Source organism: Aythya marila, assembly GCF_965140915.1.
Source record: "Aythya marila genome assembly, contig: HAP1_HAP1_SCAFFOLD_169, whole genome shotgun sequence".
NCBI classification, from domain to species: Eukaryota; Metazoa; Chordata; class Aves; order Anseriformes; family Anatidae; genus Aythya; species Aythya marila.
The window spans coordinates 380,222-408,038 of NW_028137768.1; the positions used below are offsets into that span (position 1 = coordinate 380,222).

A 27,817-nucleotide genomic window follows, 5' to 3' on the forward strand; every position below is an offset into this window, starting at 1 on the left:
GCTGTCCTGCCCCCATTCTGACAGCTTCCTGCTTGCTGTGGACCATCGGGGGTGTGGATTGGGGCGATCTTACCTGTCCTAGAGAGTGTTGGGAGCTCTTCCTTCCTGCTGAGTTCTCATGGGGAGTGTGGCCAGGAGTGTGCTGTGGTTTGGTGCCATCGCTGTGTGTGTCTGGCTGCAAAAGGAGAAGCACCAAATGGAGCAGCAACCCCCCGTGACCATGGGCAGCCCCTGCCTCTCTGCTCAAGTGTATCTAGTGAGTCACCAGTGCTGTCTGTGTTCCGTCATCCTCATGGAGCGGTCACTCCTGTCCTGACCCGATCGTGTCACCGTCCTGCTTGCAGTTAGAGCCTGGTGCGTGTGGGTTTGGGCGATCTTACCTGTCCTGGAGAGCGCTGGAAGATCCTTCCAGCTGACTTCTCAAGGGGAGAGTGGCCAGGATTGTGCCTTGGTCTGGTCCAATTGCCGTGTGTGTCTGGCTTTAATAACAGACAGAACAAACGGAGCAGCATCCCCTTGTGACCGGGTGCTGACCCTGCCTTTGTGCCCCACAATCTCGAGTGTCTCACCACGTCAATCTGTCTCCCGTCATCCTCATGGAGCAGTCACTCCCGTCCTGGCCCAAGCGTGTCACTGTCCTGCTTGCAAAGAGACCATGCTGGGGTATGGGCTGGGGAAATCTTACCTGTCCTGGAGAGCGCTGACACCTTTTCTAGCTGACTTCTCAATGCCAGACAGTCCAGGAGTGTGCCATGGCTTCATTCCAGCACTGTCAGTGTCTCCAGCTGTAATAGAGGAGGCGACGAACCGAGCAGCCACCCCCTCTCAGCACTGGAAGCCATTCCTTCCTCCTTGCACGAGGCTCTCCCAGCCTCACACCAAGGCTGTCCATCTCCCATCTTCCTGATGTCCAGGAGACGTTCGCTGTAGCTTAAATGTGTCATATTCCCACTTAGCGTGGTGACGCCGTGGTGGGGAATTGCTTGGGACTGTCTTACCTGTGCTGTAGATTGTTGGCATCTTTTCTGGCTGAGTTCTCAAAGCGAGAGAGGCCAGCAGTGTGCCGTAGCCTGGTCTCATTGCTAGGTATGTTTCTGTCTGAAAGAGGAAAAGCACCAAACGGAGCAGTTTCCCCCTGTGACCATGGGCAGCGCTTGCCTGAGTGTCCAAGTGTCTCTAGCGACTCACCAAGGCTGTCTGTGTCCCATCATCCTGATCCAGCGGTCACTCATGTCCTGACCCAATCCTGTTACCATCCTGCTTGCAGTTAGAGCCTGGCGGGTGTGGGCTGGGGCGATTTTACCTGTCCTGGAGAGCATTGGGAGCTCTTCCTTACACCCGACTTCTCAAGGGGAGAGTGGCCAGGATTATACCATTGTCTGGTTCCATCACTGTGCATTTCTGGCTAAAAGAGAAGCACCACGAGACAGAGCAGCATCCCTCTCTGAACACGAGCATCCCCTGCCTCTGTGCCCGAGTGTCTCTAGCAACTCACCAATGCCGTCCCTGTCCCATCGTCCTCATTGAGTGGTCACTGCATTCCTGGTCCGATCGTGACACCATACTGGGGAATGGCTTGGGGCTGTCTTATCTGTCCTGTAGAGCGCTGGCATCTTTTCTGGCTGAGTTCTCAAAGCGAGAGAGGCCAGCAGTGTGCCATGGTCCGGTCTCATGGCTAGGTGTGTTTCTGTCTGAAAGAGGAAAAGCTCCAAACTGAGCCGCATCCCCCGTAACCATGGGCAGCGCTTGCCTGAGTGCCCAAGGGTCTCCAGCGATTCACGAAGGATGTCCGTGTCCCGTCATCCTCATGCAGCGGTCACGCCTGTCCTAACCCAATCATTTCACCGTCCTGCTTGCTGTTAGAGCCTGGCGGGTGTGGGTTGGGGTGATCTTACCTTTCCTGGAGAGCATTGGCAGCTCTTCCTTCCAGCTGAGTGCTCGAGGGCAGAGAGGCCAGAAGTTTGCCGTGCTCTTGTCTCGTCACAGTGTGTGTCTGGCTGAAAGAGAAGCAGCACCAAACAGAGCAGCAACCCCCTGTGGCCATGGGCAGCCCCTGCGTCTCTGCTCAAGAGTATCTAGCGACTCACCGAGGCTGTCAGTGTCCCGTCGTCCTCATGGAGAGGTCATTGCCATCCTGGCCCAAGCGTGTCACCATCCTGCTTGCTCTTACAGCCTGCTGGGCGTAGGCTGGGGCGATCATACCTGTCCTGGAGAGGGTTGGCAGCTCTTATTCCAGCTGATTTCTCAAGGGGAGAGTGGCCAGGAGTGTGCTGTGGTTTTGTGCCATCGCTGTGTGATTCTGGCTCAAAGAGAAGAAGCACCAAACAGAGCAGCATCCCTCTCTAAGCACGGGAAGCCCCTGCCTCTGTGCCCGAGGGTCTCCAGTGAGTCACCGAGGCTGTCGGTGTCCCGTCAACCTGATGGAGCAGTCACTCCCGTCCTAACCAGATCGTTTCACCGTCCTGCTTGCAAATAGAACCTGCTGGGTGTGGGTTGGGGCAATCTTACCTGTCCCGGAGAGCATTGGCAGATCTTCCTTACAGCTGTCTTCTCAAGGGGAGAGCGGCCAGGATTTTGACATGGTCTGGTCCAATCGCCATGTGTTTCTGGCTGAAAAAGAAGAATCAACAAATGGAGAAGCATCTCCCTGAGAGCACAGGCTGCCCCTACTTCTGTGCCTGAGGGTCTCAAGCGAGTCACCGAGGCTGTCATTGTTCCATCATCCTGATACAGAGACCACTCCCATCCTACCCCGATCATGTCACCGTCCTCCTTGCTGTTAGAACATGGTGGGTGTGGGTTGGGACAATCTTACCTTTCCTGGAGAGCATCGGCAGCTCTTCCTCCCAGATGACTTCTAAAGGGGAGAGCAGCCAGGATTGTGCCATGGTCTGGTCCAATCGCCGTGTGATTCTGGCTGATAGAGAAGAAGCACCAAACAGAGCAGCATCCCTCTGTGAACAGGGCAGCCCCTGCCTCTGTGCCCTAGGGTCTCTAGCGACTCACCAAAGCTCTCCCTGTCCCATCGTCCTCATCGAGCGGTCACTACACTCCTGGCTCGAGCATGTCACCTTCCTGCTTACTGTTATGGGTGGTGGGTGTGGGTTAGGGCGATCTTACCTGTCCTGGAGAGTACTGGAAGTTCCTTCCAGATGTCTTCTCAAAGGGAGAGTTGCCAAAATTGTGCCGTCGTCTGCTTCCCATCGCTGTGTGTGTCTGGCTTTAATAAGAGAAAGAACAAAGAGAGCAGCATCCCCGTGTGACCAGGGGCTGACCCTGCCTCTGTGCCCGACGGACTCGAGCGTCTCACCACGTCAATCCGTCTCCCGTCATCCTGATGGAGCGGTCACTCCCACCCTGACCCAAGCATGTCACTGTCCTGCTTGCTATGACACCGTTGTTAGGTGTGGTTTCGGGCTAAATTACCTGTCCTGGAGATTGTTGACACCTTTTCCAGCTGACTTCTCAATGCGAGACTGTCCAGGAGTGTGCCATGGCTTCATTCCAGCACTGTCAGTGTCTCCAGCTGTAATAGAGGAGGCGACAAACCGAGCAGCCACCCCCTCTCAGCACTGGAAGCCATTCCTTCCTCCTTGCACGAGGCTCTCCCAGCCTCACACCAAGGCTGTCCATCTCCCATCTTCCTCATGTCCAGGAGATGTTCCTTGTAGCTTAAATGTGCCATATTCCCACTTAGCGTGGTGACGCCGTGGTGGGGAATGGCTTGGGGCTGTCTTACCTGTCCTGGAGAGCATTGGCGTCTTTTCTGGCTGAGTTCTCAAAGCGAGAGAGGCCAGCAGTGTGCCATGGTCCGGTCTCATCGCTAGGGATGTTTCTGTCTGAAAGAGGAAAAGCACCAAACGGAGCAGCATCCCCGTCTAACCATGGGCATCCCTTGCCTGAGTGTCCAAGGGTCTCCAGCGACTCACCGAGGCCGTCCCTGTCCCGTCATCCTCATGCAGCAGTCACTCGCGTCCTGACCCGATCGTGTCACCATCCTGCTTGAAGAGAGAGGAAAAAGAAGCTGACTCCCTCTGGTTGAGGTTGTGTCTGGAGCGGACACTTGAGCGGGAGGAGCAGGCAGCCGAGCAGCCTCCCCGTCAGCACGGGCAGCCGGTACAGGCCTGCCCAACCGCCCAACCGCCCTTGGGGCCAGCATTCCGCAGCCATGGCCGTCCCCAACGCTTTGTGTTGTGCCAGCCTGGGCTTTGCTCTGCCCTTGCCCCTCAGGGTGCAGCAGCCTGTGGGTTGCCATGTGCTTCAGCTTGCTCTCTGGAAGAAGGCATGTGTGGCTAGAAACATGCCTGCTGTTGTAATCCAGTTACATTTAACTGCAGTTAAAGCCACTTGGAGGCCGGTCACTAGTGGAGTCCCCCAGGGCTCAGGACTACGGCCAGTCCTCTTTAATATCTTTATCGATGATCTGAATGAGGGGATCGAGTGCACCCTCAGTAAGTTTGAAGGTGACACCAAGTTAGGTGCGTGTGTCGATCTGCTCGAGGGTAGGAAGGCTCTGCAGGAGGATCTGGATAGGCTGCACCAATGGGCTGAGGTCAACTGGATGAAGATCAACAAGGCCAAGTGCCGGGTCCTGCACCTGGGGCACAACAACCCCAAGCAGAGCTACAGGCTGGGAGATGAGTGGTTGGAGAGCTGCCAGGCGGAGAAGGACCTGGCAGTATTGGTTGATAGTCGGCTGAATATGAGCCAGCAGTGTGCTCAGGTGGCCAAGAAGGCCAACAGCATCCTGGCTTGTATCAGAAGCAGTGTGGCCAGCAGGGCTAGGGAAGTGATTGTCCCCCTGTACTCGGCTCTCGAGATTTCTTTTCTGAAGTGGAAGCCACAGTATCTCTTTTCAAGTGTTCAGAGATTGTACTGATACAGAACGGATCATTTCCATATCAACTCTTAGAAATACGAAAAATCCTACAAATAAGCAATTGACATGATTATGCTTTCAGTGCTGCACAAGCTAACAGTAGTCAAGTAATCTTTGGCACTGATGCCATGGTAGTTTGCAAGTTAAAGTCCTAAGTTAGGTAAATGCATGTTTTTAAACACAGTTTTCTTGGTGTAATCATGTTTTCACTCTCTATTACTTATCTTTTACGTCTATATTCTTAATCTATTTCTACAATCGTTTTGTGTAATTTTGTTTAGTTTCTTCTCCTACATGCATTCACTTGCATTCTGAATTACCTTTTTCCTCTCTTATGCTGTCATACACTTTTTCCTCTCTTGGACTTTTTCTTCATTGCTCTGCTGATCTAGACATAGTTCTTTCTATATTTCAATTTGTTCTTATTTCAGCCCACAAATAATTAGATTCCATTTAGTTCTGAGCAAGATATATCTCACTGCAGAAAGAAAGTTCTCCAAGTAACAAACAGATTACACAAGAGCTAGCAAGGTCCACCCTATCTATCAGTCACTCCTGAACTAACTAGTGATGCACTCCTTCCCATGCTCGCTATCCCATGATACAGCAAAATAGAACCACTTCCACTCATCAAAGGCTCATCTCCTACAAACAGGGATCAGTGTTATTTATGGTTCATGTGTTCAGTCATGTGTCAAACACGAACATCTAGATTCCAAGATCTGTGTCCACGCTGATGGGTTCACACGGCACTCTCAGTCTTACCATCTGTTCCATAAATCCTTAGAGCTCTTTGAAGTATGAGGCCCTCACCCTCAGACTTCAAAGTATATTCCCATCTGCATAAACACATATTGCCTAAATCAATCTCCCTGCACTGTGTAGTTTTACTCTAATATAATATGGTGGATTTTTTATTATTATTATTTCTCTTAATGGAAGGCTTAGAAGCAGGTGTTTTACTGACAGGAAGAATGAAAAGACGTCCCAGGTTTTCATTCCCTCTACAGCAGGTCAATCTTCATCAGCTGGCAGAATCATAATAGCTCACGCAGCTCACAGAACTGCAGTGAAATATGTCTCCAGTTAGCTAGACAAGAGAAGGTTGGTGTGCAGATGTAGACATGGGTTGTAGGTAAATACATCAGAAGTGGGAAGCAAGAGCTGTAAAATAAGGCAACTGGAGAGGAACAGCTGACAATAGGATATAGTGAAAGTGAGAAAGGAGGAAAGGAAGAGCGAAGCTATAAATCTGAGTTACGGAAGAATCACTTTTTCCTCTGGCTTTATTCAACTAAGAAACACATAGTTTTGAACTGCTCTTTTCACAGATTAGGAAAAGTGGTAAATCTACAATTTAATCTGCCATTTGGATAGTTAAGGTGCTGCCCTGTGTTTAGGCAGAAGCAGCTGGAGTGAAGATTAGACTGGTTCAAAACAGAACAGGGTGGAGTTATTTCAGCCCTCTGAGCCCAGATTTGTACTTTCCATGGGCAGCTGCAAGATAGCTAGAGAGCAGCTCTCTGCCATTTACAGATAGATAAGTGATTGTTTTCCATTTCCAAAATTTGATTTATTTTTGATTAATAAGCATCCAAACTCTTCTGTATCACCCTATCTCTGTCAGAAAAGGAGAACAATGAAGAAAAAAAAGGGGGAGGGGGGGTTGGAGGGGACAACACATGGTATAAGCAACCCGGACAAGTAAATCAATATTCCAATTCTCAACCACACAAAAGTTCAAAATACTGAAAGAGTGTCAGAAAGCTTCCAGGAAGTTTAGTCCACACTGAAGGTATTGGCACCCAGAGAGGACTGACAGCATGAGTGTCTGCTTGCCAAAGAAAGAACTAATCACGTGGGTCTACCATTCAAGTAACTTTCAAAGGGCAATCTGAATAAAGGAGGCAAAGGATTGATCTTATAGGCTAACTACTACTATACTGGGTCAAAATCCTCTGTGAAGAGAAGTTTGAGGTCTCTTCCCTAAAGAGAAGGCTTAACAACCCTTCAAAATCAAAAGAGATTGTCTCTGTAGAAACACTTTCAGACTGAGATGAGAAAAGTAATTTAAAGAGTCTTAATTTTCTTGTATTACTCAGAAGCCAGAGTTCACATAGACAAAAAAAGATAAGGACATTAATGCTTAGAGAAAGGGGCACTGAATTTGTAAATTAAGTCACTGTTGAAACCCTTTCTTTCTACACATTCCAAAAAAAAAAAGTGATCATAAAGGACAAAGAACAGGATGAATGTGTTTTACAAATGCTAGAAACATACATGTAACAAGATTGCTGTATTAGAAACATGTGTTGAGGGAAATTATGATTACATTGGAATGACAGAGACTTGGTTATATCAAGCTATCAACTGGGAGATAAAATTACCAAGGGATAAAGTTTGCGGATGGGTGAGGTAAAACAAAAGTAATGAGGGAGGGAGTAATTTGCATACAGAGAGCATACTGAATAAACAGAAATAAATGACACTAGGATTTTGGCTGACACAACAGGGACTATTGGAAGTAAACAGAAGAATGAGATATGGAAAAAGTTAGTCCTTGGACCTTGCCACAGACTTTCAGGAGAGGATGAGAAAGCATATCAGGAAACGTTTTTACAGATGAAGGAAGTCTGTATCGAATCCAGCGTAATGATCCAGTGGAGGAGTTCAATTACCTAGACATTTCCTAGGAAAATGTTAGTGGGAAAAACTACCAAGCAAGCTTGATTATAAGACTAATATAGGATTGCTTCCTTACAGAACATGCTCAAAAGCCACTCAGGCCACAGGAAAAGGGTATTGTGGATATAGTGACTAGAAATAAACTAGACACGATGAATACAATGAAAGCTGGGAGAGTATTACAATAAATATATAGTGCAGTGCATGTGTTTGCAATGCCATTAAGACTGGGGGGGTAAGTTGCACTTGCTTGTTAAATAAAATCAGACCCTCACTGAACATTAAATAAATTAAATGTAGCCCAAAAGAATCAAGCTTCACCAAAGGAAATGCAGGTATTTTCAAAATACAAGTAATTCATCGGGGATGAAGCCAGAAAAAAAAACTGCAATTTTATCAGGGAAGTGTAGTGTTTTATCTAGTCCCATTCACTGAACAATAGGAAAAGAAGCATCTTGCGGCCAGTAACACGTTTGAAACAGCATTCCCCATAAATTCCCCATGACCTGTGAGCCCATCTGTTTTGCTACTGGTGCTGGAAGAAAAATGTGAGTAGATGAGAAGGGACTGCAGATGAAAAGTAGAGACTAGGTGTGAAGAGAGAAATGATACATGTTTAAATAGTTTCTCTGACATTTCCCTGCTTCCAGTGAATGAGGTTCACAAATGACCTTGCTGCCACGCACAAAGCCTAATAGCCAACCTCCACAGCACATTACAGGCAGACACTCACATCAATGTGAGGAACCTAGATTCAAGATCATATTTTGGCTAACAGAGATTGGACTCAGGAAGCTATTTCTCAAAAAATAAATAAATAAATAAATAAAATAAAATTTAAAAGTTCATTTTATAAAAAGTAATTGCATTTATTATTCAGAAGTTTACTTCCTTGTATGGCTCAGTTTTAGCTGCTCTCCAGTTTTCTACAATTGACAGTTGACGATTTGTACAACTGGCCATTGCACGGACTTTTAATAATAACAACAACAAAGTATCTGTGAGTTTTATTGATCTAAAAGTCAGTTTCCATACAGTTTTATCCCTGCATCTGCCTTTGGATCTGTAGATTTTGCATGTCCAACTTTTAAGTCAAAGTTTGATATAAAATTTTGGTTCTCTAAGTAGCTTCTCAAGGTCTCAAGCTCATCACCAAATTGATGATTAAAGAGAAAAAGCAGTTTGTAATCCTTTCCCTGAAAGGAACAGTATTTTAGGGGAAAAATAGCAAGGAGTAGATACATGCATAAACATCACAGGTCACAGTACGGCCACCTGGATTGCTATGTCACCTAAGTGTGGGTATGTGTACTCTGCCTTGCTTTTCTCCTTACACAGTGTGGTGGTTGTACTCGGGTGGTAGCCGAGCTCCACCACAACTGCTCTCTCACTCCCCCTCCTGAAAGAGGAACACAGAGAAAATACAATCAAAAGGGCTCAAAGGTTGAGATAAGGACGGGGAGAATGCGCAGTAATTATTGTGACTGGCAAAACAGACTCAGCATAGGGAGACAGTAAGATTGATTGCCTATTCCTAAGCAGCTAGAAAAGCGAGAAACAAAGGAAAGGAACCAAAAGCACCTATCCCCCCCATCCACCCTCTTCCACCTCCTCCCCCCAAGTAGCGCAGGGGAGTGGGGGAATGGGGGTTATGGTCAGTCTGTAGCGCTTCTCCACCGCTCCTTCTCAATCCCTCTTGTCCCCTGTGCTGTGGGGTCCCTCCCACAGGATGCAGGCCTTGCTGAACTGACCTGGCGTGGGCTTCCCACAGGCAGCAGCTCTTCCAGAACTGCTCCCACATGGCTTCATACCATGGGCTCCATCCCTCAGGAGCAGACTGCTCCAGCACAGGTCCCCCACGGGCAGCAGCTCCATCCAGGTCACCTGCTCCTGCGTGGGCTCCTCCACGGGCTGCAGCGTGGAACCCTGCTCCACCGTGGTACTCCATGGGCTGCAGGGGGACAGCCTGCTTCACCATGGGCCTCACCACAGGCCGCAGGGGACTTCTGCTCCATGCCTGGAGCACCTCTCCCCCTCCTTCCTCACTGACCTTGGCACCCGCAGGGCTGTTCCTCACTCCTCTCACTCTCCCAGCTGCTGTGTTGTGTCTTTTTTTTCTTAAATCTGCTCTCACAGAGGCGCAAAACAACATCACTTACTGGCTCAGCTTTGGCCAGCAGTGGGGCCCTTGCCAAACATGGGGCAGCTTCTAGATCCTTCTCACAGAAGCCACGCCTGTGGCCCCCTAACACCAAAACCTTGCCGTGTAAACCCATGACACAGCAAGAGGCTCAGACTTTAAATTCCTGGAACTACTCAAGAAATGAGAGTATCAGTTGCTTTCGCACACCAAGACAATTAGAACAAACGTTGAGGTTTGAAAGCCTGTTGCTCTAAGGATTGAAGACTATTTTTAACATTTTATATGTTGCTTGGCATTCACAGAGCAGTGTTCAATGGTAGGCCTCACAGCTGGTTTCCTCTGGATTTCCGATAATCCAACAAATTTCTCCTTCCGTTGATAGCAGTCTCACCCTAGTATAAAGCAGTCTTGTAGTAGCAAGTCCTGGTCCCTGCCAAATAATTATCAGTACAGGAAAGATCTGAGAAATGTTCTAAATGGATACTGTCAGTAGATGTTTGCAATGATTTTAAAAAATCTGAACAGAAACATTGAAGATCATACCCATGCAGGGAATGTGATTAGATCCTGTTTCAAGCATCTTAGCACTGAGACAAAACATCAAGGAAAAAAACAAGAACAAAAACAAAACAAACAAACAAAAAAACAACTTTCAGATTTGTTTTTGAGAGTCTGAATGACACATTATCTCTCCTCATTTTATTGCTTATTAGACAGTATTTCCATTCACACATTTTGCTCCAACAGTGAGAAAGTCAAATGGCAAAAAGGCTGGAAAATAGTTCTGAAAAACACCAGTTTAATCAGGGATAGTTCGCCAGTCTTGAGCCTGAAAAATGCCACATCTCCAAATCCAGTTTTTTTTCAAACTCTGTTCCTTATCCCCAAAGAATTACGAAATAGTGACAAAGGGAGTCCTAAAGGTCTGAACACCAGTGCATTTGAAAGCCTGAGACATGAGCACTACAGTCTGCCTGGGCAGACCTATTCTCCCATGTGGAGCCTATGGTTCAGTTAACAGGACTCCAACCATCTGCAAGAAAGTACACGAGAACATCAAGCCCTTAATTATTCTCCACTACCGCAGTACATTTATATTCTGAAATCAAACTTAGAACTTCATTTTCTGCTGACATTTAAGTGTGGAAATTAATCACTTGGGATTGTAATTCTACATATGATGCTAGGGGAAATTATAATAACATCCAAAGTACCACATCTTTAGTTGCATTTTGTTTTAGACATGTTAGATAATGCTTAATGAAGCATTTTACATCCAATTTCAGCTTTACAGCACACACTCTTCCTACTAAAAATTTCTTAGAGTGAGTGCTTAAGGGCCGCTTAAAATCAGATACACGTCTACAATAGAAAACATAATATATAATTTTCTTGTATGATAGAGTTCATGCAACTCTTTTGCATATTTGGTGCAGTATTCATGGCAATAACTGCTGGTGGTAAAATATAGTAGGTGGAGATCAAGTAGAATGTGTGCATTGTAACATTATATGTTCCAGAATTTTGATATATGACTCAAATAAATACAATAAACACAATATTTATTTAATAAAATGCACCTGAATGCTATTTCCATTAATGAATGATAATGTGCTATAGAGCTTTCTAATAGTCTAAAATATAAACTTTATTCAAGACACATAGGCTGACGCATTCTGGAAGTCCTTAGACACAGAGGAAGACCATTTGTCAATAAATCAATCTTGTGTGTTTGAGGGAGTGTGATGTAATCAATATTCCAGGCCTCTCCATATTTATATTTCAGGCATCGTTCTCCATTCCAAAGAGGCTTTGACTGTTTGGCTTGCTTGATTACAGCGCATGTTTCAAAGTCCTGAATAACCTGTGCTATATTGTCCATATAGCTATATGGTCAGGTCCACCCCTCGATCACAAGCCCACCTGTATGTTGTATCTCTACCCTGATGGCCTGACGTGTCATGGGCCCATCAGGCTATAAATAATTTGCCTTTATTTTGCCAGTCCAGGTCCACCTGAACCACTTCAATCTTAGCAGCTGCAGTGGGTTTACGTGGCAAGGTTTCGGTAGCAGGGAGCCATAGGGGTGGTTTCTGCGAGAAAGATCTAGAAGCTGCCCCATGTTTGGGAAAGGCCCCATTGTCTTCCAGAGCTGAGCCAATAAGCGATGTTGTTTTGTGCCTCTGTGAGAGCATATTTAAGACAGGGAAAAAAAACGCTGCACCACACAGCAGCCGGGAGAGTCAAGGGAGTGAGAAAACAGCCTTGCAGGTGCCAAGGTCAGTGTATAAGGAGGGGGAGAGGTGCTCCAGGCATGGAGCAGAAGTCCCCTGCGGCCTGTGGTGAGGCCCATGGTGAAGCAGGCTGTCCCCCTGCAGCCCATGGAGTACCACGGTGGAGCAGGGTTCCACGCTGCAGCCCGTGGAGGAGATCACGGTGGAGCAGGTGGCCCTGCACCGACGGAGGCTGCTGCCTGTGGAAGACCCCTGCTGGAGCAGATTCCAGGCCGGACCTGTAGTCCGTGGAGAGGAGACCATGCAGGAGCAGGTGACCTGGCAGGAGCTGCTGCCCGTAGGGGACCCAGGTTGGAGCAGTTTTCTCCTGAGGGATGGACCCCGTGGTACGGACCCATATCTGGAGCAGTTCTGGAAGAGCTGCTGCCTGTGGGAAGCCCACGCTGGATCAGTTCATCAAGGACTGCATCCCGTGGGTGGGACCCCACAGCACAGGGGACGAGAGTGACCGAGAAGGAGCGGCAGAGAAGAAGTGCTGTAGACTGACCATAACCCCCATTCCCCCATTCCCCTGCGCCGCTCAGGGGGAGGAGGTGGAAGAGGGTGGATGGGGGGGATAGGTGCTTTTGTTTTTTTTTTTTTTTCCTTTGTTTTCTCACTTCTCTCGTTTGTTAGTAATAGGCAATAAATCTTACTATCTCCTTATGCCGAGTCTGTTTTGCCTGTTACAATAATTACTGAGTGATTTTCTCATCCTTGTCTCAACCCTTGAGCCCTTTTCACATATTTTCTCCCCATTCCTCTTTGAGGAGGGGGAGTGAGAGAGCGGCTATGGTGGAGCTCGGCTGCCCACTCGAGCGGAACCACGACAGGGCTTGACATGGATGTTTTCCTAGTAAGTGTTGCAGCAGCACAGCCTTGCCTGAACTGCTCTCACCTCTTCCAGATCTTTCCTTTCTGTTAGCCTACTCCCTCTTCTCTCCCCCAAATTTCCCACTTTTATTCACACAGATTTTCCCTGGCCTCGTCAAATGTGTCACCCTGTTGGGGGCAGCTTCCTGAAAGCCTTTGTGACCTCAGAGGCTCTGCCTCCCTGCTGTTGTCCAGACAGGGGCTGGGACAGAAGTGACCTCACAGCCAGCATCCACAGGGGTCACAAGGAGCTGTTGTGCTCAGGAGGCAAATTCTGCAGAGAAGGAGTTGGTGTGACAGTTACGATGACTAGGATTGCTTTATTCAGATGGTATTCTAGGGGACCGTACCTCCAATGGGAAGTGAACTTTAGACTCTCTCTGTCCCACCGGAATTCATGGCTGGCTCCCTTAGGGAACAGCTTATGGCACTTGGGCTCATTCAGGTTCATCTCACCACACCCACACCGGATGCAGTCTCATATGGACAAGGGAAACATGGACTCCTGATGTAGTCATTTAGTGTCCATATCCAAAGGAAGAAACCATCTGTGTGAGCTGGGGCGAGAGCCCAGTGCTGGGAACAGTGGTTGCAAGGGGCTGCTCTTGGACCATTGGCCTGAGGCAGCATCTGCCAGGGTGTCCAGAGAACAAGGTCCAAGCCCAGCCCCTGCTCTGCTGGTCCTCCCTGACTCTCCCAGGAAGACAGCCTTTCATGCTGTGGATACAGGCCAGTGAAGTCAAAATCTCTTGGGTGCTGGGCACTAACAGGCAGGAATGAAATCATCCCTCCCTGCCTAAAATATGATCCTGGGACTCCTATCTTATCTGCCTGAGTCCACAGAGAAACAAGCAAAGCCAGGAACCTCTTTCAAGTCCGTTTCTTTGAAATATCCATGAGAGCATCTTTGGGAGAAGAGCTGGGCTTTCAGGCACTGCCCTGAGCAGATCCACTTTTATACTGGAGATGGTGGTATAGAGCAAGCTGTGTTAGAAAAGTGCCTCTGGCCTCTCCCTGCCTGTAGACACAGGACTGCCCGCAGCAGCACGATGAGCAAGTAACAAGAGCAATCAGTCCTTGCAGCAACACAAGAGCTCCATAGGAGAGTGCAGGAGGTGAAATGGAGAGCTGATTTGGACAGACCAAGCCCTGGGGCTCCCTTGTGTTGCTGCTGTGCCAGGACTCTTTTCCCCTCAACCTCTGCACACAGCCAAGTGCCACCACCTTTCTCTGAGGAAGCATCTCAGGCAAGCAAGTCACTGCAGGAACCATCTTTTTATTTAAATACACATTAAATATTTAATTGCCCATTAAATACACCTCTTTTATACCAAGTCTCAGAGTCACATGAGACATTCAGTAGCGAACTGGAAGAGGAAATAAAAGGATTTTTTATTTTTTAAAATATATCACCACATAAGTAAAGCAAAAAGAAAAAAAAAAAAAAGGCAAAAAGAAATAAAAAAAAAGATAAAAGAAAAAAAAAAGAAAAACAAAAAAAAAGAAAAGAACAAGATCTTCCTTGGCCTTTAATGAGTTACATTAAGAGTGATATGAGATGGACATGCAGTTATTTGCTTCTCAAAAACCTCCAGTCATTACTTTGCACACTGCATCCTTCAGCTCCTGGTTCCTCATGCTGTAGATGAGGGGGTTCACTGCTGGAGGCACCACCGAGTACAGGACTGCCAGCAAAAGATTAAGGGAGGAGGAGGACATAGAGGGAGGCTTCAGGTAGGCAAATGTGCCACTGCTGATGAACAGGGAGACCACGGCCAGGTGAGGGAGGCATGTGGAAAAGGCTTTGTGCCGGCCCTGCTGCGAGGGGATCCTCAGCACAACCCTGAAGATCTGCACATAGGTCAGCACAAGGAAAACAAAACAACCAAATAATAAACAGACACTAACCACAATAAGCCCAACGTCTCTGAGGTAGGCATCTGAGCAGGAGAGCTTGAGGATCTGGGGTATTTCACAGAAGAACTGGTCCAGGACATTTCCTTGGCAGAGAGGGAGGGAAAAGGTATTGGCAGTGTGCAGCACAGGGTAGAGAAAAGTACTGCCCCAGGCAGCTGCTGCCATGTTGACACAAGTCCTGCTGTTCATTATTGTCTGGTAGTGCAGGGGTTTGCAGATGGCAATGTAGCGATCATAGGCCATGATGATGAGAAGAGAAAACTCTGCTGCGACAAAGACAACAAAGAAAAAGACCTGGGTGGCACAACCTGCATAGGAAATCCTCTGAGGGCTTAGCAGAAGTCAGTACTACCCTACAATATCCGGTGAAGGGCGCTGGGATGAATCTATGGTGCCCAATAGCCAGAGGCACCTCTATTTTCAGGTTCCAAGCAGGACATCCAGCAATCCCGTGAGGAACACTAAAGGCGGTGTTGGTGTTCTCTGTAAGGAGAGGGGTGTGAAAAGAAATTCTGAGGCTCTTCATCGACCTACAGTTCTCTTTCAGTGTCATGCTCTGAAAGCCTCAGTGAAGGACACAGCATGACAACTCCATTAGCATGCCCCATGACTCTCCTTCAAAGCAGGTAAAAGAAATGAGAAACACCAGAGATTTCCTTCCCTTCCATTAGTGCATGTGCTGGCCTTTCTTTTTGTTCTCGCCTAAGGTTGCCCCTGGGGTGCTGTGGATCTGTGAGCAGTCTGAACAAGGCAGCAGCCTCTGGACACCAGCAGGACCCAGCCCTGCTCCTACCAGCCACAGCTTCAGCCCACAGCTCCCTGGGCAGCTCCTCTGCAGGCTGAGTGCTGAGCCTGGCAGGCAGCAGAGGCCCTGCCCCAGCACACAGCCCCTGGGGCACAGCATGGACCCTGCTCGGCACCACAGCCCTGGGCACCCTGCCTGCACCCTGGCTTCACAGCCTGCCACCAGCCCTGTGAGAAGGAAACCTCATGTCCTGCCCCTCTGACAGCTTAGGCAGGAAATCATTGATCCAGGAAACAGCCCCATCCTCTGCACTGGAGAAGCCAGTATATAAGCCAGGAAACCTATATTACTGTAGTTTAGAGCCACACATCCCTTGGGACTACCAGCCATGGAACTGACAACTGTAGAAGAGAGCCCTAGGATACTTGCATCTGCATTGCCCTGCAGACAGAGACTTACCCTGTTCAGGGCTGTGAAGATTTCTCCCGCAGTGAGCTCTCAGCATCCCCCCTCCACACTGCCTTTAACATCTCCTTCCCTTCTCTCAGGTGCCCTTGTCCCCTGCAGGCAGTGCCCCCAGCCCTACTGCGCTGTGCAGAGGAGCTGCTCCTGGGCAGAGCTGTGTCCCTGCAGCACTGCCTGCTTGCCAGGAGCTGCCCTTGGACTCAGGAGCCCAGCCCAGCTCAGCTGCAAAGCTCCATCCCAAGGCCTCACTGTCCCTGCCCTCTCTTGTGTCCCTTGAGATGTCTGTCACTGGGCCTTCAGGGAACCAACTTTGAAACAGGCTGACGCAATCCCCTATGATCCCTCCGTCAGATGAGGAGTGACACTTACTTTCAGCAGTGTCGTTTCTCCTATCAGGAGGAGTTGCATCAAAGAATCACCTTGTCCTCTTCCACTTTTAGGCAGAACACCCAGACTGTGACTGGCAGGAATCCCATTTTCCCAAGCTGAGGCAAGAGATCACAAGGACTCAGTTGAGACATCTCATCCTGAGTTTGTTGTCTTAAGGCTCAAATGGGGCCCAGAACTTTCAGTACAAAAAGTTGGGATTTCTCTTAACTTCTTCTCAAGTACAGCACCTCTGAGGTGCCAGACGTTGTATAAGATAGATTCCATGAGAACTTCAGAGACTGGAAATGTAAGTATTAGCATTTCGTCAGGGTATGCCTCCTAAAAATATTGCCTTCCTTTTTGCCTTTTCCCTAACATGGGATCTTTACCTTTAGCTAAAAAAATATATAAAACTCCCCTAGAACATCTCTCTCTCATCCCCCTCTAAGGGACATCCCCTCTCTGACTTCTCTTCTCCAAGCTAAACAAGCCCCGCTCTCTCAGCCTACCCTTGTATAAGAGATACTGCAGTCTCCTCATCATCTTTGTAGCCCTGCTCTGGACTCTCTTCAGTAGTTCCATGTCCCTGTACTGGGACAGTTCCATGTTCCATGTACTGGGAGGCCCAGAACTGGACACAATGCTCCAGTTGAGGCCTCACCAGGGCTGAGTAGAGGGGGAGGATCACCTCTCTTGACCTGCTGGCAACACTCTTTGAAATGCACCCCAGGATACCGTTGGCCTTCTTGGCCAAGGGAACATTGCTGGTGCAAGGGAACATTGCTGACTCATGGCTAACATGCTGTCTACCAGGACTGCCTTGTCCTTCTCTGCAGAGCTGCTTTATAACAGGTCACCGCCCAACCTCTACTGGTGCATGGGGTTATTCCTCCTAGGAGAAGGACCTTGCACTTGCCTTTCTTGAGCTTAATGAGGTTCCTCACTGCCTTGCTCTACAGTCTACCGAGGTCCCTCCAAATGGCGGCACAGACTTCTGGAGTATCAGCCCCTCCTCCCAGTTTTGTATCTTCAGCACATTTGCTAAGGTTGCACTCTGTTGCATTGTCTAGGATGAATAAGTTGAACAAGACTGAACCCAGTACTGACCCCCGGGGGACAGCTGGGGATGTTCAGCCTGGAGATGAGAAGGCTCCGGGGTGACCTCATTGCAAATTTTCAGTACTTAAAGAGGGCTTATTAAAAAGATGGAGGGCTTTTTTTTTATTATTTTATTTTCTCAATCACTTAATGACAGGAGAAGGGGGAATGGTTTTAAACTAAAAGAGGGGAGATTTAGGTTATGGGTGAGGCTCACATGGGTTTCTTTGTGGAACTATCGGAGAGCGTCCAGAGGACTACAGAGATGATGAAGGGCCTAAGGGGTAGACGTATGAGGAGCAGCTGAGGGCACTTGGCCTGTTCAGCCTGGAAAAGAGGAGGCTGAGGGGAGACCTCATCGTGGTCTACAGCTTCCTCATGAGGGAGAATGGAGGGGCAGGCACCAAATTATTTTCTTTGTTTATTATTTTATTATTTTCAGTGGTTGCCCACTGGAACAGGCTCCCCACGGACATAGTCACGGCACCAAGCCTGCTGAAGTTTAAGAAGGGTTTGGACAGTGCTCTCAGTCATATGGTCTGAATTTTTGGGTAGACTTGTGTGGTGCCAGTAGTTGAGCTCGATGATCCTTATGGGTCCCTTCCAACTCAGGATATTCTATCATTCTATGATACACCAGCCATGTGCCTGAAGGCGGCCTATCAGGCCCTTAGGCACAATACTCCAACACCCACCTGCACAGCCATGGGCCTCCTCTTGAGATCCTGAGGCACAGGTGACCTACCTCAGAAGAACATCCCCACCCATCTTCTTGAGCCCTATGACCTGCCCAGATCTATATCAGCCTCTTGGGGCCAACCTGATTTGATTACATGATCAGAGTGCAGGGATTTGGGAGTTAGGTCTTCAGGTTAGGGTCTAGGGATTAGATCTTGCTTTCCAGGTTTAGGGATTTGGCAGAGTCTTAGAGGGAGGCTTTGGTGTTCTGCTTTGGGTAGCCAGTTACTGTTTAAGGTATGGGCTAGATTTTTGGTTACGGTTTTATTATCTGCTTTGTTTGGGGATAAGGGCTGCTATTAAAACTGTGAATTTAATAATAGAAATTAAAGGCCTGAGATAAGGGTGATCAATAGGTTAAGACTAATGGTAACAGGAGATGTGTTTGGAGTTTGAGTTCAAGGTAGGATTTGATGCTGGGGATTAGAGCAGTGGATTTGTTCAGGGTGAGGGATGGCATTTCGGGTAGAACTACATGTATGTCCTAAGGTTGCAAGTAAGAAATATTGCCAAACTTGAATATTTTCCAGCATCAGCACCCTTACCTGAAACCCTTTTCTCTCTTCCAAATCTTTCCTTTCTCTTAGCCACTTCAGTCTTCTCTCCACCAATCTGCCACTTTATTTTCCTGGCCTTCCCCTGGCTTCCCATACATGTCATCCTGCCGGGGGCAGCTTTCTAATGGCCTTTATGACCCTGGAGGCTCTGCCTCCCTGCTGTTGGCCAGCCAGGGGCTGGAACAGAAGTGACCTCACAGCCAGCATCCACAGGGCTACAAAGAGTAGTTGTGCTCAGGAGGTCTCTTCCCAGCCTACGTCCTCCCCCCCCAGGAGCAGTGGGTGCAGGGGATGCCCTGCACAGTCCCTCATGTTTCCCCACGTAGCATTTAGCAACACCAGGGCATCCTGAAGGAAATGCCCATCTCTGTGTGGAAAAATGAATCAAGAAATGAATTTTAGGAAAATGGTGAGAAGTCTACAGAGAAGGAGTTGGTGTGAAAGTCATGATGTCTAATTTTGCTTTATTTAGCTGGTTTCCCAGGAGACCATACCTCTAAAGAGAGGGGACCTTGAGACTCTGTCTGTCCACATGATAGCAACCTTAGGGAATAGTTTCTGGCACTTGTGTTCACTCAGGTTCATCTCACTGCACCAATACTATGGGCCGTCTCATATTAACAGGGCAAGCGTGGATTCCTGATGTAGTCATTTGGTGTCCTTCCATGTAGAAACAAACCACCTGTGTGAGCTGGGTCAAGAGCCCAGTGCTGGGAAAGGGGGTTGTGAGGGGCTGCTCTGGGACCATTGCCCTGGGGCAGCATCTGCCAGGGTGTCCAGAGAACAAGGGCCCAGCCCAGCCCCTGCTCTGCTGCTCCTCCTTGTCTTTGCCAGGAGACCAGCACAGCCCAGACCCTCCCCAGCTCTCCACACCTCCCTGTCCTCTCCCCAGCCAAGCCCAGCAGAGCGGCCCAGGCTGGAATGCCCCCAAAGCAGCAAGTGGAAAAGTGGAGGGCAGTGGCACTGTCCCTGCTGCTGACATCTGCAAATTACCTCACCTCCTCGCCTTCCCCTTGTAGAAGAGACACACAAAGCTCATTGAGTCCAACTCATTTCCAATGGCAGAGACATTTTGGGGTGATTCATTCAATCTAGTCTTTGAAATTTCACCAGAGGTTTAACAACTAATTCAGCAGACTGCCTTCTCTGTGCTTGCTGTGTTCCCTGGAGTTGCAGAGCTCTCCTTTGCCTGTTCTATTCCAGGTTTAGCACCTTACCTCTGGGTGGCTCCACCTTGGACATGCTCATGCTCTGTGGGCTCCATGCCCTGTTGACTCCCTGGCACACACTGTCCCTACCAATCCCCTGGGCTCTCCTGGTGACTTGCACTTCCCTGACACCTGCCCACTTTCACACCTATTGCATGCTGTGGATACAGGCAAGTGAGGTCACCATCTCTATGGGTGCCAGACACCAGCTGGCAATTCTGAAATCAGCCCTTCCTGCCTAAAAGCTGATCCTTGATGATCAGCTGATCTCGTCGCCCTGAGCCCACAGAGAAACAAGCAAAGCAAGGAGCCTCCTTTGAGTCGGTTCCTTTGCAATATCCATGAGATGAGATGTGGGAGAAGAGCTGAACCTTCAGGCACTGCCCTCAGTGCCAGATCCCCTTTCATGCTGGAGGTGCTGGTACGGAGCCAGCTGTGTTAGAGACCCTGGCCTGTGGACAAAGGACTTCCCCACAGCAGCACAATGAGCAAGCAACAAGAGCAATCAGAACTCACAGCAACAGAAGGGCTCTGAAGGAGAGTGTGGGAGGTGAAAGAGAGCACCTCAGAACAGACCAAGATTTCAGGCTCCCTGGTAATGCTGCCGTGCCAGGACTCTTCTCTCCTCCACCTCTGCACAGAGCCAAGTGCCCCTGCAGTTCCCCCACAGGTGTCTGAGGAAGGATCTCAGGCAAGAAAGTAACTACAAGGTCCTTTCTTTTATTTAAACATAGAGAGAGCCTGGCTTATTGCTTCCACCAAGTCTTGGAGTCACCCAAGGCAGGTAGATACTGAAATGACGGGGAGGAAAAATGTTATGTCTTTGTACCTTTGCAGACACAATCATAAGCAAGGCAAACAACAACAACAAACAGCAAAGCGCACTCACAGAAAACAAACATTTGGGAATATACTGAGTTACATTATGAGTGATATGCAGAAGAAAACAGACCATTTATTGCTTCTGAAAAACTCCAGTCATTACTTTCCACATTGCATCCTTCAGCTCCTGGTTCCTCATGCTGTAGATGAGGGGGTTCACTGCTGGAGGCACCACCGAGTACAGAACTGCCAGCACAAGATTCAGGGAGGAGGAGGACATAGAGGGAGGCTTCAGGTAGGCAAATGTGCCACTGCTGATGAACAGGGAGACCACGGCCAGGTGAGGGAGGCATGTGGAAAAGGCTTTGTGCTGGCCCTGCTGCGAGGGGATCCTCAGCACAGCCCTGAAGATCTGCACATAGGACAGCACAAGGAAAACAAAACAGCCAGATGCTAAAACAGCACTAACCGCAATAGGCCCAAATTCTCTGAGGTAGGCATCTGAGCAGGAAAGCCTGAGGATCTGGGGTATTTCACAGAAGAACTGGTCCAGGGCATTGCCTTGGCAGAGGGGGAAGGAAAAGGTATTGGCAGTGTGCAGCACAGCATAGAGAAAAGTAATGCCCCAGGCAGCTGCTGCAATGTTGGCACAAGTTCTGCTGGCCATTACTGTCCCATAGTGCAGAGGTTTGCAGATGGCGATGTAGCGGTCATAGGCCATGATGGTGAGAAGATAAAACTCTGCTGAAAGAAAAAAGAAAAAGAAAAAAACCTGAGCAGCACAACCTGTGTAGGAAATGGCTGTGATATCCCAGAGGGAGTTGGCCATGGCTTTGGGAACAGTGGTGGTAATAGTGCCCAGGTCAATGAGGGCGAGGTTGAGGAGGAAGAAGTACATGGGGGTGTGGAGGTGGTGGTCGCAGGCTACGGTGGTGAGGATGAGGCCGTTGCCCAAGAGGGCAGCCAGGTAGATGCCCAGGAAGAGCCCGAAGTGCAGGAGCTGCAGCTCGCGTGTGTCTGCAAATGGCAGGAGGAGGAACTCTGTGGGGAAGCTGCTGTTGGACATTTGCTGCCTCAGAGCAAGGATGGCTGTCAGTGGTGGAAAAGACACAGAACAAGTTAGAGAAATTTCTCTGTGCAATACCTATAGCTATAGATTATGTTTCATCAAAACCTGCTCAGCAAGACAGACTACTCCTTCCCTTTGAGGAAGATGTTCTCTTGCCTCTAGCACTCAGTTTTACTTCCTAAGTGTGTAGAGAGACCAGACAGATCCTGTGTGGGCTCAGCCAGAGTCAGTACTGCCCTACAGCGTCTGCTGAAAACCAGTGGGGATGGATTTCAGGTGCCCACTGGACACAGGTGTCTCAGTGTTTTAGGTGCTGAGTACCACATCCAAAAATCTGTCACAAAACAATGAAGTATATAGGTTATAGAGTGTGGAGGAAAACTGTGAGATTCCTCACAGACCTACAGATCTCTTTCAGTGGAATAATCTAACAGCCTCAGTGACTGACACAACCAGACAACTCCATTAGTGTTTTCCTGACTGCTCTTTAGGGCAGGAAAATGAAAGCAGAAACTCTAGAGAGTGCCTTCCATGCAGGTAGTGCAGGAGTTGGTCCATCTTGTCAAGAATCACCCCCAGAGATGCCCTGGGGGTGCTGTAGAGCTGAGAGCTGCCTACCCCAGGAAGCAGCGTATGGGCAACAGCAGGACCCTGCCCTGCCTGCCAGGGGAAGGGGTGCTTCTTCCACCCAAAGCTTCTCCCCGCAGCACCCTAGGCAGCTCCCCCGGCAGGCTGAGTGCTGAGCCTGGCAGGCAGCAGAGGCCCTGCCCCAGCACACAGCCCCTGGGGCACAGCAGGGACCCTACTCTGCACCACAGCCCTGGGCACCCCTGACTGCAACCTGGCTGCAGCCAGCCCTGTGAGAAAGAAACATCATGTCCTGTCCTTCAGTTATTTATGGCAGATAATCACTGTTCTGGAGCTTGTCGTTCTCCTCTTATCCAAACACTGAGAGTCCTCCTGAAAGCTCCCATAGGTTGAGAGATTTGCCAGCAAATCTGGGGATGGCACCAGGAACAACAGCTGTGCTGCCCTGCAGCCAGAGACTTACCCTGTTCATGGCTGTGAAGATTTCTCCCACAATCAGCTCTCAGCATCCCCCCTCCACACTGCCTTTAACATCTCCCTCCCTTCTCTCACTGCCCTTGTCCCCTGCAGGCAGTGCCCCCAGCCCTGCTGCTGTGCTGTGCAGAGGAGCTGCTCCTGGGCAGAGTTGTCTTTGTGCAGTGCTACCCGCTTGCCAGGAGCTCCCCTTGGTCCCAGGAGCCTGGCCCAGCTCAGCAGCACAGGGAGCTCTTGACAAGTCCCTGGGCCTCCAGGGGAATCAACTTTGAAACAGACAAGTAATCACTCATATTCCCTCCCGCTGCTTCTGAAGGAAACTTTTCCAGCACTGTTATTCCTCATACACAAAAACTATGAGGTCCAAGAATCACTTTTCCATGTCCTGGTTTTAGGCAGAACATTCACACAAGGATAGGGAGGGACCTGCCTTCCCCCTGCTGACTGAAGTGTTTCAGCTGAGTAAAACAAGGCATCTACTTCTTTATTTGCTGTCCAGAGGCTACAAGGGGGCTCAGCTGCCTCTCCCGTGCATCACACAACCCACACGAGTTGGGATTACTCTTGACCTGGTTCAGGTGGGCACAAACCAGGCAGCTGCATGTCAGCTACCTGTCTCAGCTCCCAGCATATTGAATGGAGACAGAGAGCAGAAGGGAGCTGTTCAGATGCAGACACCAGGTGACATTGGAGGTGCCAGGGTGACATTTGAGTGATGTTTCAAGTGCCAAATTCTTCTGGGCCGTAAGCAGAGATTTTATTGATGCATGTCCATTATAATACAGCTCTAGCCATTGTTCAATAGCAAAGAAACAAAAGGCAAGCTATGACTTGTCTGCCATCACTGAAACTTGGTGGGAGCACTCCCATGACTAGAGTACTGCAATGTCTGGCTATAAGCTCTTCAGAAGGGACAGGCAGCACAGAAGGAGTGGTGGCATAGCTCTATATTAGAAAGTGTTTTGATGTTGTGAAACTCAAGGCTGAGAATGATAATGTTGAGTCCCTGTGGGATAGGGTCAGCGGGAAGGCCAACAAGGCAGGCATCCTGGTGGGGATATCTTATAGACTGCCAAACCATGATGAGGAGACAGACGAGGAATTCTACAGGCAGCTGGCAAAAGTTGCAAAATCATCAGCACTTGTTCTCATGGGGGACTTCAACTTCACAGATATATCCTGGAAATGCAATACAGCTCAGAGGAAGAAGTCCAGGAGGTTTCTGGAGAGAGTGGAAGATAGCTTCCTGACGCAGCTGGTTAGTGAGCCTACCAGGGGAGGTGCCCTGCTAGACCTTCTCTTCACAAACAGAGAAGGACTGGTGGGAAATGTTGTGGTTGGGAGCTGGCTTGGGCAGAGTGACCGCGAAATGTTAGAGTTCTCCATTCTTGGTGAAGTCAGGAGAGGGATCAGTAAAAACACGGTCTTGGACTCCCAGAGGGCAGACCTTGAGCTCTTCAGGACACTGGTTGGCAGAGTCTCTTGGGAGGCAGTTCTGAAGGGCAGAGGAGTCCAGCAAAGCTGGGCACTCTTGAAGAAGGAAATCTTAAAGGCTCAGGAGCAGTCTGTCCTTATGTGCCCAAAGACGAGCCAATGTGGAAGAAGAGTGGCTTGGCTGAACAGAGAGTTGCTGCTAGAGTTTGGGAAGAAAAAGAGAGTTTAGGACATTTGAAAAGAGGGCAGGCCTCTCAGGAGGGCTATCAGGATGTCATGAGGCTGTGCAGAGACAAAATGAGAAAGGCCAAAGCTCATCTGGAGCTCACTCTGGCTACTGCTGTTAAAGATAACAGAAAATGTTTTTATAAATACATAAACAGAAAAAAGAAGACTAAGGAGAATCTCCATCCTTTACCGGATGTGGGAGGAAACTTAGTGACAAGAGATGAGGAAAAGACTGAGGTGCTTAATGCCTTCTTTGCCTCAGTCTTTAGCGGCAAGACCAGTTGTTCTCTGGGTACTCATCCCCCAGATCTGGTGGAAGGGGGATGATCTGGTGGAACTAGCTGCTGTGCGTCAGAGAGGCTGGGAGTCCAGCAGCAGTGCCATGGGCTGGAAGGATCACAACGAGCTCACTTCTACCTGGGCAGATTCTGGCCCAAGAAGGGAGTGTTTTATAAGTATGGTATTACGAGGGCAGTGGTGCCTCAGAAACTTCAGTAAGTCCAGAAAGTCCAGTAGGAAGCAAATGGCTGTTAAACAGCCTGTGAGTTGACTTCTTTCTGAAGCAGCTGACAGGTCATCCCTTGACTCCTGGCTGGGATCTGTGCCTTTAGGCTGACATCTGCTGATCTCCATGACAAGCCCGCAGATGCACCTGCTCTGCACATAGTTTGTGAGATCCTCTCTTCCTAAGTCCCTGGCAGGCCCCATAGAGGAAGAGGTCTTGAAGAGGTTTTGTCGTGTCAGAAGTTTCAGCTTTTGCCTAATTCATCCTTCAGGACTGCTTTCAGTTTTTGATACAGAGGGGGCCACTGCCTCCGAGATGTCTGGGGGAACACAAAGCCTTCATGAGGGCAGGGAAAAAGTTACCCTGGGTCCATAGGAGCCATTCTAGAACCAAAACATGTAGGCAGGAAGCGCACTTTCGTGGTGTTGCAGAGCTGCTGGGCACATTGCACAGGGTGCTCTGACAGCCTTTGTGTCCTTCTCCATGCTGCCTTAGGAGATGCTTCTTTCTCAGGAACAGGGTAGCCAACAGAGGTGAGGCAGATACTCACAGGACCCGCGGGAACAGGGTTAAGCTGAGGCAGGGGAAATTTAGGCTTGACGTCAGGAGGGGGTTCTTCACAGAGAGGGTGGTTGCACACTGGAACAGGCTCCCCAGGGAAGTGGTCACTGCACTGAGCCTGTCTGAATTTAAGAAGAGATTGGACTGTGCACTTAGTCACATGGTCTGAAGTTTTGGGTAGACCTGTGCGGTGTCAAGAGTTGGACTTGATGATCCTTAAGGGTCCCTTCCAACTCAGGATATTCTATGATTCTATGATTCTATGATTCTATAGGTCACTGGTGAAGGAACTGTGTTTTTGTGCCATCACCAACGCGGATTACAAAAACACTTCCACATGTAATGGTAATACATCCCACCCCATATATACCTTCATGTGGGGAAACAGAGAGGGAGATGACAGCCAAGGGACACATTTCGGTTGGGAAGGTGCAGCCCAGCAGAGACAAGGAGTCAAGGCAGTGGGGTGGGGGAGGCCAGGAGAGGCAGCCCAAGGAGTGGTGCTGCTTGTGAGGACACATTTGTGCCAGCAGCCTGAGTGGGCAGCAGCTGTCTGGAGGCGAGGGGAGGCCAGGAAGTGCATGTTAAGAGGTCTCCTGCCAGTAGAGACAAAGTCAGGGCCGAGGCCAAGAGGCGAGGCAGGCCCAGGGCAGGGGGCTGCAAGGGCCATGCTGAGCTCCCTGCCGGGCTGGTGCCAGCCACGGCTCAGGAAATGGAGGACCCTGAGTGGTGCTGCTGTGCAGAGCCAGGGGGCTGTGGTTCCTGAGGACCCCCGGAGGATTCTGCCCTGCCTGTTTTTCTCTGGGTGGTCAGCAGACCCAACTCCATGGGGATCTCTGCTGCTGAGCCCCTTTCCATCTGTCCTAGTGTCTCAGCAGCACAGGGCAGTACTTGCAGCATTATGGGTTGTCTCTAAGGTCACAAAGGGCAGGCAAGTGCTGCACCAGACCTTGCCCATGAGTCTCCAAAGAGGGTGTCCTCAATTAATCTGCATCTTATGGGCCTTTGCCTGCTGGCAGTTCACTTCTTCTCATGGCATTGCAGAGCCCCCATAGCCCATGGACTCCTCAGATTCAACTCTACCAGACCCTTCTTTTGATGGCCACTCAGATGCGGTTCTAGTCACTACACATGGAACACACTGTCCCTGAGTTCCCCTGACATCTCCTGGCAGCTCCAGATTCCTCTCCAGGCAGACATCAGCCATCGGCCCTACTGCAGGGGGCACAGTGCTATGTAGATGAGTCCAAAAACGGTTGTTGTCTAATTGGGCAAATGCCACCATAAATGGTGCAGGACTTGGTTGCTGTCAGACCACCCTGGGACTTTAAGCCAGTGTCCTTCATTCCATGAACTTGCCCAGAAAACAAGGAGCAGGGAGCAACCCCTAGGCTCTGCTCCTAACAGCAGCACTGGAAGAGGTGTCCAGGCTTCTGGGTTTGCCTTCTGAAGCCCCTTTTTTTTACTGTCATGCTAGCAGGGAGGCCAGCTCTGTCACTGGCACATTCCCTTCTGCTGCCTACAGTCACAGGACTGCCACAGGCAAAGGACTGTCACCAAGGTACACAAGGTCCATCTGTGGGATAATAGAAAGTGGCAAGGAAAAGGTGGAGACTGTGGAAGTGAAATGAGAGCAGCAGTGAAAAGGCCTTGTTCTGCTGCAGTCATGGCTCCAGGGAAGCAGCAGCCCTGACCCAAAGGCAGCAGAGAGGCAGAGCCCAGCAGGCAGTGAGGGGCAGCCCAAGGGCCACCAGGGCTCACTCCTTGTCCTCGTTTCAATTAGGACAGAGTTAATTTTCCTCCTAGTAGCTGGTAGGGTGCTATGTTTTGGCTTAGGATGAGAAGAGTGCTGATAACACCCCGATGTTTTAATTGTTGCAGAGCAGTGCTTACACCAAGCCAAGGACTTTTCAGCTTCTCACTCTGTCCTGCCAGTGGGCAGGCTAGGGGTGCAGCAGGAGCTGGGAGGGGACAGACCCAGGACAGCTGACCCAAACTGGCCAAAGGGGTATTCCATCCCATCTGACGTCATGCTAAACAATATATAGGGGTGGCTAGCGGGGGTGGGGGGTGGGCTGCTCGGGGTTAGGCTGGGCATCAATCAGCAGGTGGTGAGCAATTGCATTATGCATCACTTGTTTCGTACACATTACTAGTAGTAGCACTATTATTATTACTATTATAAT

General features: G+C 49.3%; 1 protein-coding gene across 1 annotated transcript; it reads right to left on the reverse strand.

Annotated features, from left to right (window-relative positions):
- Window positions 1–20,905: 20,905 nt before the first annotated feature.
- On the reverse strand, window positions 20,906–21,838 carry LOC309890577 (olfactory receptor 14I1-like; the record flags this gene model as incomplete). The annotated part of the gene is made up of 1 exon (XM_082784999.1): window positions 20,906–21,838. The coding sequence occupies one exon, from the start codon at window positions 21,836–21,838 to the stop codon at window positions 20,906–20,908; it is 933 nt and encodes a 310-aa protein (XP_082641125.1).
- Window positions 21,839–27,817: the final 5,979 nt, after the last annotated feature.